Source organism: Diospyros lotus, chromosome 10 (assembly GCF_014633365.1).
Source record: "Diospyros lotus cultivar Yz01 chromosome 10, ASM1463336v1, whole genome shotgun sequence".
In the NCBI taxonomy this organism is placed as follows: Eukaryota; Viridiplantae; Streptophyta; class Magnoliopsida; order Ericales; family Ebenaceae; genus Diospyros; species Diospyros lotus.
This window is the reverse complement of record NC_068347.1, coordinates 26161506-26176992: the sequence shown is the minus strand read 5'-3', so window position 1 is coordinate 26176992 and position 15487 is coordinate 26161506. Positions and strand designations below refer to the sequence as shown.

The window sequence follows — 15487 nt, the reverse complement described above, 5'->3', positions numbered from 1 at the left end:
ATTTAGCTATCTTAGAAAGGCTCATTATGCTGCTGTTAAACCAGGGAGCACTGGAATTGCAATTAGACTGACTTGGAAACACACGCGCGCGCACACAGATGTATTGGATCAATCAAGAAGAACAAAACAGTAATGAAAAATACTGAAAACATAAATCAAACCACAAGGAGACAACTGATTTATCCTGGTTCAGATCATTCGATTGAATGATCCTACATCCAGCCTTCAAACCCCTCAAGAGCAGTCTTCCTTTGAATTGAATGAATCAGTACACAGCCTTACACACGAGTACACTTCTTGATCTTCCCGAGATTACAAAGAACTATCACTTTTCTAGCCTTTCCTCCCACAACAGAATGCACTCATCTAATCATGCTGTCAAACGACTAACCCCCTGCTCTCTTATTTATAGACTAAAGAGGTGGACTGATCTATGCATCATAACTGGGTTAGATATTACCGGTTTTACCCCCAAATAAACTAATTGCCATTGGAATAAAACTGCCTAACTAAACCAGCCGCTTGACACATTTACTGCTTCACTGAATCCTAGGGCTCACTCGAGGCAAACTTCCTAACAATGTCAGATCCTTGGATCTGACAGGAAGTTCTCACTGATTTGGTGAGAATTCGGTTAAGAAATTAGAGGGAAATGAGAAGAATTCCAGAGGGGAAGGGAAGACAGAGAGATAGGATGGAAATCTGAGAGAGAGAGAAGAGAGATTGAGAGGGAAATCAGAAGCTTTTTTTGATTAATTTCTTCTATGCCTTTACACTAAATGCAATCAGTAATCATATATTGATTGTGGCTAGTATTTGGAGCCAAAAGGGCCTCCACTTTCCAAAGTTACAGCTTTCAAAATATTGCAACTCTCTAACTTCCTTCTAGAAGAATGACCTTTCATCTGCCCATTCCTACTACCTGAAAATATATTCCCCTTAGTTATTAGGTAAATGACAATTACCAAATACAATATTTTCTCATTGTAGTCTCTGGAAAATTTTCTTGAACTTTGGTTCATAAGTTTGGTTGGAATGAGTTTCCTATTTCCTGCTATGATGTTGATGGGCTTCTAATCATGTCACATTTTAGTATAATGTTACTTGTTCTTATTTGTTTTTTCTCCATAGGATTGGGAAGTAATCTAGAATTCCTTCATCCACTTCAAAAGCCTTGATTTTCTCTTTTTTAGTGCAAGGGTAAGAGGTTTTTGTACATGAGGCAAAAGCATAGAAAACTTACAAGAATATTAAGTACTCCTCGAGAAAGATTGGTTTCAGTTGTGCATCTACTTTCAATACCCAACATACCCATGGGTTGCTTAAGACTATTGGATGGGAGTGATATGTTCAAAGTTTTTTGGAGATCTCATGTTGGACTAAAAGACTTGATTCATAAAAATGGTTAAATCGTGTTTCTGACTGGGTCATAACACTTAAAATCTTTCATAGGATAGACAATTGAGGAATGTGGAATTAATATTTTGTTTTAAGTTCTTTCTTCACAGTTCTTTAATGGAAAATATAGGTTCCTGTAGCAAATGGAAGTGGATCATACCCTTTTTCTGTGGACGTTCCTCGATATACAAGGTTTTTGTTCTCCCATAAGACGGTCACCCCAGCAAAGGCAATTGCAAAATCAATTGTAAGAGAAACAAAGGCTGACTTGTTAGCAGTTTTGGTATTGTAATGAATGGTTTGTGAACTGTCTATAAACTGTGCTCATTATTGCTAATGCAGGTATACCTGTTAAAACCTGGTAGTTCAGCTCAGCAACACTTTGAGAGACTGGTCAACCTCTTGGAACAGTATGTTGTCACTCCTGTGATGTATAACTCATTTTTGATGCATTGTTTTAGCTATCAATTCAATTTATTCATTCATTTCCTTTGGAGTTTATCACTGTAGATATTACCATCCTTCAAATGGTGGTCGATGGACTTACTCCTTGGAGCGGTTTTTGTTTCATTTGGTACTAACATTCCAGAAACGCTTACAGCGTGAGCAACTGTGAGAATTTTCCCTGGAAAAAATTGACAAAGCTATTCTATATCTGATATTTCATATTGAATGTTTTCTTAAATTATACATTACCCTCATTACAGGAGTGAAGATGACAGTAGGCAGGCTGAATTCTACCTAGGACCATCAGAAAGGACTTCTTTTGTGAATGTGGTGCTGAAGTTAATTGAGCGTGGTCAATACAGCAAACATGAAAATTTATCCGAGACAGTTGCAGAAGCAACTTCGATCTTGTCTTATGTGGAACCCTCTTTGGTTCTTCCGTTTTTAGAGTCTCGGTTTCTTATGGCCTTGGAGACGGTCTGTAATGCTGCCTGTGCTATCTTACATGCTAGAATCATGAAATATTGACTTACTCTTTTACTATCTTCCATTTGCATGTTGTTGTCCTAACTTAGTCTAGAAAATGAGTTGTTTCTGTATCATAGGAAGTGTTCTTTCGTGTATGCTGTGCTTGCTTCTTCACCTTGCTTTCTTTCCTAATACTGAACCTGTTCAGATGACAGCCACTCATCAGTTGAAGGCTGCTATGACGTCAGTTGCATTTTCCAGTCGGTCACTATTTTTCACATCCTTATCAGTGTCTCCAGTAAAAACAGATGGTGTAGGTGGTGCTGATGGTTTCATTGATCTTTTGATGATTTCATTGTCCAATGCATTACTTGGCATGGATGCCAATGATCCACCTAAAACCTTGGCAACTATGCAACTGATTGGTTCCATATTTTCCAATGTAAGAATACTCTTCCTGTAAATTTGTATGTTCAATTTTGTGGTGAGTTCTCCTCATCTGTTACATATATGCAGTTGGCTACTCTTGAAGATAATGTGGATCAGTTGTCTTTAATGCCCGCAATATGTATCTCTGAATGGCTTGATGAGTTCCTATGCCGGCTATTTTCTTTACTTCTACACTTGGAGCCTAGCAGTGTTGTGTAAGCAGTGATGTCTGACACCTATTTTTCTATATCTCTTCTAGCTTCATTGTGTTTATTTATTGGCTACTTTGTTTGGTCAAATTTTTCTACTTCCCTATTTCAATTGGGAATGACTTAATAGTGCTTCTGCAGGAATGAAGGCCTTCACTCATCAGCTACATCAGGAACTTTCCTGGTTGATGATGGTCCTTATTACTTTTGCATGCTGGAAGTCTTGCTTGGAAGGCTTTCAAAATCCCTCTATAATCAGGTTTAGTAGTTTATTTATTTATTATGATAAATCTGAATAGTGAGTTTAGGGGTATGTATAGAAATTCACGTAATGCAAATCTTGCTCCCAGGCTCTGAGAAAAATTTCTAAGTTTGTCACGACAAATATCCTCCCCGGGGCAATAGCAGAGGTTGGATTGCTTTGTTGTGCATGTGTTCATTCAAACCCAGAAGAGGCAGTTATTCACCTTATCGAACCACTTCTATCATCTGTAATATCCTCTTTAAAAGGAACGCCTACTACAGGTTTTGGTGGATCAGGAATTTCCAATGCTTCAGTTTGCTCCAAGGTTCCCCTGGCCCCATCTGGTTTAGGTTTCTTGTCAGTTACTTTTATGTTTTCCTGTTACAAATGTCCATTGTCTCTTTTCAGGTGAAACCTACACTTTCCCCGGCTCTTGAGACGGCAATTGACTACCAACTGAAAGTACTGTCAGTTGCCATCAGTTATGGTGGTCCTTCTCTTCTCAGATACAAGGAGCTATTCAAAGAAGCTATCACGTCTGCCTTTGACTCACCGTCTTGGGAGGTTTTCTTTTACTTGTTATTTACCTGCTCCTTCCTGCATTCTGGTATCTAACTGTAGATTATTGATGACTGTGAATGAGATGGTCAATAGTCCAAAGGCTTCCATGGTTCTTGGCGTTCATAATCTTTCTGTTCTTTAGTAACTTCCTTTCCAACATGACTTGTGACAGGTTAATGGAGCTGGAGTTCATGTTCTCCGTTCCCTCCTTGGAAGCCTGGTTCTTTATTATCCCATTGATCAGTACAAGTATGTTTTTATATTGTACTGTCTCACTTAAGGGACCTGTATTCAGCCTGCATTTTTTAATTTCATAGATATAATAGGTTTGAATGAATATACTTATATGTATTCATGCAAAAAAGTTTTGGTTTTTAGGTGTGTTTTGCGCCACCCTGCTGCTGCTGCATTGGAGGAATGGATCAACGCAAAAGAATATATTGATTGTAAACCATTTGTGGTTCCCAAGTGGCATATCCCAAATAATGAAGAAGTTGATTTTGCAAACGAACTCTTAAACTTGCATTTTGAATCAGCTTTAGATGATCTTCTGAGAATATGTCAGACCAAAATGCATTCTGATCCAGGTAATTGCCATATTCTTTTCCTACTTAAGAAACTCTATGTTTTTGATTTGATGTTTCCTCACAACTTATTGCTTATCTTATTGGTTAAAAGGCAGTTGGTAAGATGGAGCTATACTAAATGCAATGAGGAACGCCTCAAGTGTCCTTGCTATACTTACATAACCCATCGATCATCTTTGTGAACCAAGGACTTTAATTAAATTTGAGCCATAGCATGGTGATTCAAGATCCTTGTGAATATTTTGTGTATCCACTCCAAGCCCTTTTACTGCCTATTTTAGAACCTTTCTGTGGCAATTTTCTTTCCGTCTGTTGCTTCTTTGTTGAAACCATCATTTTTATACTTCCAGAACCTTCCACTCCTTCCTCCTTTTATTTATCTTATTTTTATTTTGCACGGAATTTTTTACCTGAATCACAAGAGTCATCTTTTTTAGAACTCTTCAATTACTTTTTTCACTTGAACAACTCTGCCTCTTTTTTGAATCAGAAAAATAGTTTCACTTCAAATGTTTTCTGACATTACTGTGCTTAGATTGTTATTTCCTGCAAAGTAATCACACGTGGATTGATACTGACAATCCCCTTTCCATTTAACAACTGGTGTTTAATGATAACAAGAAGAAAATGAGTACCATTAAATACTCACTTCAAAGCCCAACTACTAGATCTTCTTCAAACTCTTAAATAGCTGACTTTAATATATTCAAAGGACTTTCTGATATATGAACTTTTGGGAGGTAAAATTTTTATCTTTTGAGGAGAATTTTAAAGTTCTTATTTCAGGGGAAGAAACTGAAACTTGGAATATTTTTAGCACATATGCACTGTAATTTGGGTTGGGAAAGGAGAGAAGGGACAAATCTTGGGAGGTTTGGGGCTCTTGTGAGGAATATATAGAGGAGAGAAGATGATAATAGTACATGACTTAAATGGTCACGTGGGCAGAAAAAGTGAATGGTTATAGAGATGTGTAAAAGGTTGTGGCTTTAGAGAAAGAAATAATAAGGGAAAATCTATTTTGGATTTTGCCACAACATATGAACACATTAATGTTTAAGAAATGAGATGAACATTTGGTTCTATTTAAAGTGGATTGTTAACAATTCAAATAGACTACTTTTTCTGAGATAAAAGGATCACTTATGTTGTAATGATTGTGAAGTTATATGAGGAGGTTGCCTAACCACTCAACATAAGCTTATGGTCCTTGAGGTCCATATTAGAAAATGGAGAAGAAAAAAAATGAATCCCAAGAATCAAATTGGTGGGATTTAAAAGTGAAAGCAAGTTATTTTTAAGGAAAAGTGTATGGAAGAATAGACTAGACTGCAGAAGGCGAGGTTAACTTGAGCCAAGAGAGCTTGCTACGGGACTTTACAAATATGCCATAATAAAAAAATTGAAGATGCATATTTTGGCAAAAACGAAATGGAAGAAGGCAGGTTATTGAAGTAAGGCCAAAATCTTAATAAAATTTGTACCACTGGCTTGATGCAAAATCTTAAGATGCATGAGACATGATTAAGATGCTTTGGTCATTGTGAGAAGAAGACAAATAGAGGTTCTTGTAGGAGAGTAGATGGAATGGAACACGTATTTAGCAAAAGAACTAGAAGAAGACTAAGAAAAACTTGGTGGGAGTCACTTAGGTTTGGTATCAATTATATGAGCCTTAGAGAAGATAAGGCTACAGAGAGATTTGATATTTTTTTTCATAATACAGATTTGACATCATTCTGAATTGAAAGATTTGCATCATGAGCCATATAATTTATACAGCTATTATTTCCTTCCTATTTCATTGCATTTGGTGCATGTTCAAGTAGGTGCATGCCCGGCAGTTTATGTAGTTTTCTTTTTATGTATTCTAACATAACTAACAGTTTAACACACTCTGTTGAGCAGGGAATGAGAAAGAGCACCTTATGGTGACTTTGTTGCGGGTTGATTCTTCTTTACAGGGTGTACTGTCATGCTTGCCTGATTTTAGGCCATTGTCTAGGAATGGAATGGATGAAGATCCTGGTCACATACCTTTCTTAATAGCTGGAGCAAGTGGTGCAAGTGTTGGTAGTGTCAAACTACGAGAAAAAGCAGCTGAGATCATAAATGTAGCCTGCAAGTAATGTATTTTTCACTTAAATTTCCTGTTCTTTTAAGGAACCAGAAAGTGTGGATCGCTGAGACTTCAAATTACGACTTTTACAGATACTTGTTGGAGGAAAAATCAGATGACAGTATTTTGATGCTGCTTGTTATTCGTATCATGGATGCCTTGGGAAATTATGGTAATGGATCTGCATTCTAGATGAAATGACAAGAGCTACTTGCTGTGCTTCTTCTTCTTCTTGTTTTTCTTCTTTCCCTTCTCTGCAGACTTCTTTTCAAGTTTTTCCTGTTCTTAAGACATTCCTTATTTGATCTGACATTTAGGAGGTGCTGAATATGATGAATGGTCAAATCACAGGCAGGCTTGGAAATTGGAATCTGCTGCTATAGTAGAACCTTCTATAAATTTTATTATCTCATCTCATTCTAAAGGAAAGAGGAGGCAAGTAATATTTCCACAATAATCTCCTTTTACATTTTACTCAATGATGCATCAAATTGTTGATTTCAAACTCTGAATCTTTTTATATTTTCTTTTTTATTTTTCCATTCCAGGCCTAGGTGGGCACTTATTGACAAAGCATATATGCATAGTACATGGAGATCATCACAATCATCATATCACCTTTTTCGTACGACTGGGAATATCTCTCCATCAGATCATTTGATTCTTTTGATAGATAATCTTCTTACCCTCTCTTTGCACAACTATGAAACAGTTCGAACGTGAGTCCACTGATCTTCTACATTTCTGCTGCTGAATAACCTGTACCATAGTTCCTTATTCAATCCAATGCAAGCGTTGTACGCTAATGATGCTTTTAGATTTGTTTGAGGCTGCATAGACTATTCTTTTGCAGCTTCATAGATAAGAGTGTGGCATGTTTTACTAATGGCTGTAATCCATTAACTATTGGTAGCAAGACATGGTTAGTAAAAGACTATAGGCTTTTGATATTTATCTTGAAGGTTGAATATTCTGTTATATGGAATGGTAAATGCAATATGCCACATCCAAATGATGTGATACAATATTACTGTATAGATAACAAAATTTGTGTATGGTAAAATAGTCTTGAATGGAGGTGTGCTTTTCTCTTCAATGTGCATGGTGGTGACTCTTTTATTGATCTTTTAATGATACTTTAGGAGGTTATGATGTCATTGTTAAGTGTGCTTGGTTTTGTAGACACAACTATATGATGAGACCCGGGCCTGGAAGCTCTGGATAGAGAGTTTAAATATGTTAAATTATGATAAAAGTGCTTTATCGTGATGAAAAATGAAAAGGTCTGGTCTTTTGTGATGATGTTTCATGATAGCTTGTGCTGTGACGTCACTGAATTTTATGCTCCAAAATCCAAAATTTGTTTGACCTGTCTTCAGTTCACAAGGAGGGATATGCTGGAAATTTTTGGTTAGTTCTAGCGGTTAAGGTCACACTGTAGAATCTATTAGCTGTCAGATGTTGATTCTTCCTGAAAAAAAAAATCAAAATTTGTAGAGCTTTTTGTTCTTTTTCTTCTTCCTTCCTTTTCTGGTTCTGAAGTGGTATTATTCTAATAAGAAAGTTGAGCTTTGATCTCATAGGGTCTGCAATCCTTCTTGTAGTACCTGATCCTTTGGAATTGTTTCCTCATCATGTAGCTGCTTAACTGCTGTCTAGTTATGCTTCTTTGCGCATATTATTTTGTTCTTTTATAATCATTTTTTATGTCTGATTTAAATCTTGAACCAATGCCCAGACTTGCTGGAAAGGCCTTACTCAAAATGATGAAGCGATGGCCAACAATGATTTCAAAGTGTGTGCTTGCTCTTGCTGAAAACTTAGGGCACCCAAACTCACCAGAACATGCAGTTCTTGGTTCTTGTGCAGTTCTTTCTTCTCAAACAGTTCTGAAGCATCTTACCATGGTATTCCTTGGATAAAGCACTTGTACAAATTTACTACCAGGAAAAAAATGTTTTAACCATTTTCCATGTATTGAATGTTTCTGTATTTTGGATTCTTTCTCAATCAGGAGCCGAAGTCATTCTCTTCATTTGTCCTTGGAATTCTTTCGAGGTGAATTTATGCTAATAATTTTTGGTGCTTTATTGAATTGTTTTTTCTTAGCAGAAGGGTTCCGTACACTGTATCTTATTTCTCTTCTCTCTCTCTCTCTCTCTCATTTTTTTTTTCCTGTTTGGTTTGAAGCTCTCACCATGAGTCGCTAAAAGCTCAGAAAGCAATCAATGAGGTAAAGTATCCTTAATGGCATGTTCAGTACTAGGTAATACTTGTTTGGGACCAAAACCTGTGAGGGATTAACTAATCCTGAGACAAAATTATCCCACCACTGGAGAGATAAACTAACCCACACCCCTCCCCCCCCCCCCTCCCCCGCGCACGGGGAATAGTGGCTATGTGTTTGTTTGTAAAATGCCTTCTGATTGGAAACAGCTTTTCGTGAAATTCAACATCCATTTTGGCGGAGTTTCTAAAAGCATCCTCAGGACATCAGCCATCCATTCAGATGGGCCAGACTTTGCAGATTTGGTTTCCCAGATTGGTTGCATGAGTTTTGAATCTACCAACTTGCACTGGCGGTAAAGTTTCCATTAATGTTTGCTCCTGTTTCGATGTTTCATGATCCAACAGTCTCTGTTGTTCTGGTGATTCTGTGACAATTTGTATAAGCATAGAAATAATACACGCACAATATTAATGTATGGTTGGAAACTGAAATGAGTGGAATGTTAGCTTGAACACCTTTCCCTCCCCTCTTTTTGGCAGGTATAATTTGATGGCCAACAGAGTTTTGCTGTTGTTGGCTATGGCATCAAGAAATGACCCAAGTTCATCTTCCAAAATTCTGAGTGAAACTGCTGGTCAGTGTATATCATGGTCTGGCCATGATTTAGATGAAAAATAAAAAAATTTGCTAGTAAAATTCCTCTTAATAAATATGCTTGCTTCTTTTTGTTACATGAGTTAGCTAACTCACAATCAATTAAATGAATTCCTTTTCAGGTCACTTCTTAAAGAATTTAAAAAGTCAGTTACCTCAGACAAGACTACTTGCAATATCTGCTTTAAATACACTGTTGAAAGAATCACCTTATAAAATGTCAGCATTGGAACATCCTGGTTCTGCTGGGGATTTTCAAGGACATAAGAAGTCCTCCCTTGAAGGAGCTTTAAGTCAAATATTTCAGGAAGAAGGATTTTTTAGTGAAACTCTGAGCAGTCTTTCTCATGTCCATATAACGGCTGATGCTGAAAACACAACTTCCCGAAATCATGGAAGTTCGTCCTTCCAGAGTTTGGCCGACAAATCTATCACCCTTTTTTATTTTGACTTTTCGTCTTCATGGCCACGCACCCCCAGTTGGATTTCATTACTAGGAAGCGATACTTTTTACTCAAACTTTGCAAGAATATTTAAGCGGCTGTTTCAAGAATGTGGCATGCCAGTTTTGTCGGCACTTAGAAATTCATTGGAGGAGTTTTCAAATGCCAAGGAGAGGTCAAAGCAATGTGTTGCTGCTGAAGCATTGGCTGGAGTACTGCATTCTGATGTCAGTGGCCTTTTAGAAGCATGGGACAGCTGGATGATGGATCAGTTACAGAATGTTATTCTTGCTCCATCGGTAGAATCTATACCAGAATGGGCTGCTTGCATACGTTATGCCGTCACTGGAAAAGGAAAACGGGGAACAAACATTCCAGTTCTGAGACAAAAAATTATGAATTGTTTGGCTGCCCCTTTGCCTCCAACTGTAACTACCACTGTAGTTGCAAAGCGCTTTGCTTTTCTTTCAGCTGCACTAATAGAAGTATCCCCACCAAGAATGTCGGTGGCTGAAATGCAGCTCCATGAGACACTTTTGAAGGAGCTGGTTTGTAATATGAGTCATTCATCTGCCCAGGTAAGCTTACTTCTTTACATATTTTGCTCCGTTCATGTCATATTTTTGTGTGCCCTATACTATTATATATTAATTAATCAAATTGTGGGGTTGATTGAGCAATTTCTATTAAACTAAAATGAGGTACAACATTTCACATTAGGGGAAATATCTTATATAATAAAATTATGCCGTTTACTATAACCTGGAAAAAGGATGCCAATCATTGGCAAGCTTTAATTATCAACACGGATGTTCAAAACTATGAATTATTTTTCCTCTTTTCTTTTCTTGGGGGGGGGGGGGGGGGGTGTTCTAGAATTTTCTTTGTTCTCAAATCTGCTTTGCTGACTTTTTATTTGTGTGTGTGTGTGTGTGGTTATATAATCTTCAAACGTGATTTAGTAACATATTTTATCTTTCCTTTAGCTTGCACATCTGTTGTTTTTCCCACTCCTATGCAATTTGTCCGTGACCATGATTCTAAATACAGCAACATACCAAGTCTTTGTCCCACTATGTATGGTTGACTAGATAAATTCTACCTTGGTAGTCATTTTTATCCATGATCTTATCTTTTGTAAGTCATTTATAACTAATATCTTATCTAAGTGTTACCAAGTATTTCTTGGTCTTTCTCTACCTCTTTTGCTGGATACTTATTCCATTCCGTCCACTCTCTTCATAGGAGCTTGTATTGGTTTTCTTCTTAACTTGGCCAAACCATCTTAATCGTATCTCATGCATATTACCTTCATTAGGAGCCACTCGGATTTTATTACAAATTATCTTATTTCTAATTTTATGTTTTCTTGTATGGTTGCACATTCATCTTAGCATTCCCTTCTCTATTATGCTCATATATTGCACATGTAGGTGCTTTACTATCCAACATTTTATGCTATACAACAAAATTGGTCTTATTGTTATTATATAAAATTTTCCTTTTCGATTTAGTAGAATCTTCCTATCACAGAAAACACTAGATGCACTTTTCTATTTTAACCACCAGGCCTTAATCCTATGGATAACGTCTTCATTTTTCTCCCCATCTTCTTTTCAGATAATTGATCCAAAATGACTAAATTGATCTTTTCTTGTTTTGACATGATCTCATTGTTTTACCGTAACATCATCTACACTTACAATTTTTCTAAACTTACATTCCACATATTCAGTTTTCACTCTATTTAACTTAAAATCTCTAGATTCTAAATTGTTAATCCATATATTGAGTTTCGTGTTCACGTCTTCCTTTCTCTCATGCATTAAGACAATGCCATCTATAAGTAACATACACCATGACACCTCTACTTGGATATGTTTAGTAAATTCATCCATTACTAGGGAAAATAAGTTAAGGGCTTAATGTTGGTCATTGATGTAGTTCTAGTAATTTGAAAAGCCTCAATATCTCCTTCACATGTTAGTGCGGTTGATATCTTTAACTTAGTGCTAGACGGTTAGTGGCTTGGGTTAGGACAGTGGAGCCATCTTTCCCTTACTCAGTGGACCAAGTCATCATGTCTACTTCTGCTCTTGGCCGATATGTTCCTCTTTCTCTTCTAGGCTGGTAGGTTATGAAGTCAGTTTGGGTTGTCCAGACCTCCCTAATGGCTGGTGTTTGGGGGGGGGGGGGGGGGGGGGGGGGGGGGGGGCAGTTGGTTTGTATGGATTTCTCTTTTATTGGGTCGTTGGTGGGTGGGGCTAGTGTTTTTTTAAGGATTGTTGTTTTTCTCTTTTGGTTTCATTAATATCATATCTGCTCACTTATTCCAACAAAAAAAAAAAATCTCCTTCACACGTTTCTGCTCCATAATACATGTTTTCAGTAACACATGTGTAAGCAATTTGGACTCCTTTCTTCTCTATAACCCATACGACTTATCTAGAAACTTTGTCATAAGCTTATTCTAAATCTACGAACACCATATGTTATTCCTTTTATTTATACCTTTCTTAGGTGCCTTAATAGATGTATAGCTTCTATTATTTACTTAACATGCATGAAACAAATTGTTTCAGACATCTTGGTTTCTCTTCTTAACATTTGTTCAATCACTTTCTCCCAAAATTTCTTAGCATCACTCGTTGGCGTGATTCCTTTATAATTTTACAACTTTGAACACACCTTTGTTCTTATAAATAGACACTAATGCACTCTTCCTGCACTCATTTGACATCCTTTTGGATTTAAGGATTGCATTAACTAATTTTTTACCAAAAATTGCCCTCTTCTCCCATACATTTCCATGCTTCTCTTGGAATATTATCTGGTTCAATTGTTTTACTATTCTTCAAAATTTTCATTACTTGCTCTATTTCATTTGGACATATAAGTATAGAACATGTAATTTCTATCTTTAAAGTTACTAAGATGCCTTAATACAACACTTGTTTCTCCACATTCATTGAATAACTTTGAGAAATACACCTTCCATCTCTCCTAGGTCGCCTCTCATTTACTAGTCCTTTTTTGTTTTTTTTTCTCTCTTGCTTTATCTAGTTTATATATATAAATATATATATATTTATCTTTCTCCATATTTTGTATCAAGCCATTTGTATAAATTTTTATAAGCTTTGACTTTACTTCACTAACTTCCTTTTTGACCAAACTACTCCTCATTAGATTTTCTTAAGAATTTTATGTAAAGTCTAGTTGCAAACTCTCTAATTTTTTCGTTTCTCTTGCACCTCTTCATTCCACCACTAAGACTCTTTTTGATTTGGGATTTTTCTCTTTGACTCTCCTAGACCCATTTTTGTCTTATTTCAAATAGCAGTAGCTATTTCATTTCTTATTTGGTTAGCCTCTCCTTCTATGGTCTAATCTTTTTTGACATACATATTTGTTTGAAAATAGTTTGTTTCCACTTTTTAAATCTCACCATCTGATTCGTGGACTTCGTTTTATATAGTTTTTTCTCCATTGGACGTCAATGACCAGAATTCTATGTTAAGTGGTCAAGCATTTTCTGATGTAACTTTACAGTCTGTTCACCATAAGTGGTTCTCTTGTCTCATAAGAAAATAGCCTTTTTGAGTAGTTGATATGCCATTTTTATACGTTCTTAAATGTTCATCCCAATTTTAAAGCTAATATTGGCTATAGTGAGCTCATGTGCCGTGGCAAAGTCCAAAACAACTTTACCTTATGTTTTTCCAGATTCATAACCTCCATGTACATCTCTATATACATCATTCTCTACTTGCACTACCATTTTAACTCACCTTCTATGATGATCTTATCTCCTCTAGGTATTTCTTGTACAGACCCCCAAAAATCTATCCAAAATTTTCTTTATATCCTCCTCTAACCCAAATTGTGATGCATTTGTACTAATAATATTCACGGTTTCTTCTCCTACAACAACTTTAGCTGCAATAATCTATCTCCTATTCTCTTCATATCCACTACTGCTTCCTTTAAAGTCTTGTATCCATAGTATTTTCTTGATCCTTCCCTAAGTATTGTACTTCACATCCAGATTCTATATATCTTTTAGCATTCTCGCCAACCAATCTTGTCTCTTGGAGGCACATAATAGTATATTTTCTCCTAATCATTATGTCTAGCACTTTTGTAGATTTTCTTGTTAAAGTCCTGATATTTCATGATTTAATTTTTAATCTATGATCTTAGACTAACCTCTTTACTTGTATTCGTCCATGAAAATGCATTCGGACGGTGTTGCATCAACTCTAGCTCATTTTTCATTACACGTGAACAGTATAGTGCATTGCTATGAAGGGTTATGCCCCGACAATATTTTGTTTGTTTAGAATTTGTGTTGCTTGATATGATGAGTTTTACAATAATTGTTAACTACCTAATGCAACTCTTATTCATTTCGGCTTGGGATCAACAATATGAATCAATACATCCTAGTGACTGTCACAAGGCAAATCTAGAAACTCACTTACAACACTCACAACAAATGTGATATCAGGATGGGTGATTGTAAGGTAATTGAGTTTTCCAACCAGCCGACGACAGTGTTTAGGATCAGAAATAGGCTCCCCCTGTCTTGGTAACAGTTTGATATTTAGATCCATAGGAATATCTATTGGTTTACACTCGGGCATCCCTATCTCCTCTAGCATATCCAAGGTGAAATTCCTTTTAAAAATATAATGTTGCTTTGATTGAGCCACCTTAATACCCAAAAAGATATTTCCAAGGACTCAAATCCTTAGTTTGAAGCTGTCATTGAAGGTGTGCCTTCAACTTAGTGATACCAACATCATCATCCATGTAATCAGGATATCATCGACATATACTACTGGAAGAATGTGGCAACTAGACTGAGAGATAAAAAAAAAATAGAATGATCAGTTGCACTTTGGGTTAACCCAAACTCAATATCAGTTGAATTTAATCTACCAAACCAAGCTTGAGGAGACTAGTTTAGGCTATATAAGGATTTCCAAAGGCAACACACTAGCTCGGACTCCCCTTGAGCAACAAAGCCAAGAGGTTGCTCCATATGCACTTGCTCCTATAAATTGCCATGAAGAAAGGCATTCTTGATATCCCACTGATGAAGAGGCCAATGAAACATGGTAGCAAGTGATAAAAAGAGGTGAATGGAGGAGATTTAGTCACAGGGGAAAAGATGCCTCCATAGTTAAAGCCAAAAATTTAAGTGTAGTCTTTGGTGACAAGGCAGGCCTTGCAGTAATCAATTTGGCCATCAGGGCCAACTTTAATAGTATAAACCCAATGACATCCTATAGTAAACTTACTTGGTGGAAGAGGTTCCAAGTCCCATTGGAATGGAGGGCAGGCATTTCTTCAACCATAGCATTGCGCCACTTTGGATGAGATGGGGCAAGGAGGAGAGGAAATATCAAGAAAAGGAACAAGCAAAGTAAGCTAGTAGACACAAACTCAGACAACTTAAGGAGGGAAGAAAATAAGGAGATAACTCAAAGAAGGTAACATTAACTGAAAAAAAATAGTAACACAATTTGGGAGAGTAGCAACGATAACTCTTTTGAAGACATGAGTAACCAATAAAAACACATTTGACGGAATGAGCTGATAACTTATCATGGCCAGGAGCAAGCTCGTGGAAAAAGCAAGTACTCCCAAAGATATGAGGAGGGAGAGAATACAGGTCAACTCAAGAAAAAAG

The 15487-nt window shown here is 36.6% G+C and overlaps 1 protein-coding gene across 1 annotated transcript in view; it reads left to right on the top strand.

The window, feature by feature from the left end:
* LOC127812311 (proteasome activator subunit 4) overlaps nucleotides 1-15487 on the top strand; it is a 49649-nt gene that overhangs the window by 23109 nt on the left and 11053 nt on the right. The window contains exons 7-27 of the mRNA XM_052352736.1: nucleotides 1529-1645; nucleotides 1741-1808; nucleotides 1909-2010; nucleotides 2106-2322; nucleotides 2522-2755; nucleotides 2830-2957; nucleotides 3093-3210; nucleotides 3302-3520; nucleotides 3604-3759; nucleotides 3929-4005; nucleotides 4135-4343; nucleotides 6252-6468; nucleotides 6555-6634; nucleotides 6780-6897; nucleotides 7011-7181; nucleotides 8201-8369; nucleotides 8477-8520; nucleotides 8653-8695; nucleotides 8899-9044; nucleotides 9232-9326; nucleotides 9469-10367. Coding sequence (XP_052208696.1) covers nucleotides 1529-1645; nucleotides 1741-1808; nucleotides 1909-2010; nucleotides 2106-2322; nucleotides 2522-2755; nucleotides 2830-2957; nucleotides 3093-3210; nucleotides 3302-3520; nucleotides 3604-3759; nucleotides 3929-4005; nucleotides 4135-4343; nucleotides 6252-6468; nucleotides 6555-6634; nucleotides 6780-6897; nucleotides 7011-7181; nucleotides 8201-8369; nucleotides 8477-8520; nucleotides 8653-8695; nucleotides 8899-9044; nucleotides 9232-9326; nucleotides 9469-10367 — 3627 coding nt within the window. The remainder of the gene's footprint in view (nucleotides 1-1528; nucleotides 1646-1740; nucleotides 1809-1908; nucleotides 2011-2105; nucleotides 2323-2521; nucleotides 2756-2829; nucleotides 2958-3092; nucleotides 3211-3301; nucleotides 3521-3603; nucleotides 3760-3928; nucleotides 4006-4134; nucleotides 4344-6251; nucleotides 6469-6554; nucleotides 6635-6779; nucleotides 6898-7010; nucleotides 7182-8200; nucleotides 8370-8476; nucleotides 8521-8652; nucleotides 8696-8898; nucleotides 9045-9231; nucleotides 9327-9468; nucleotides 10368-15487) is intronic.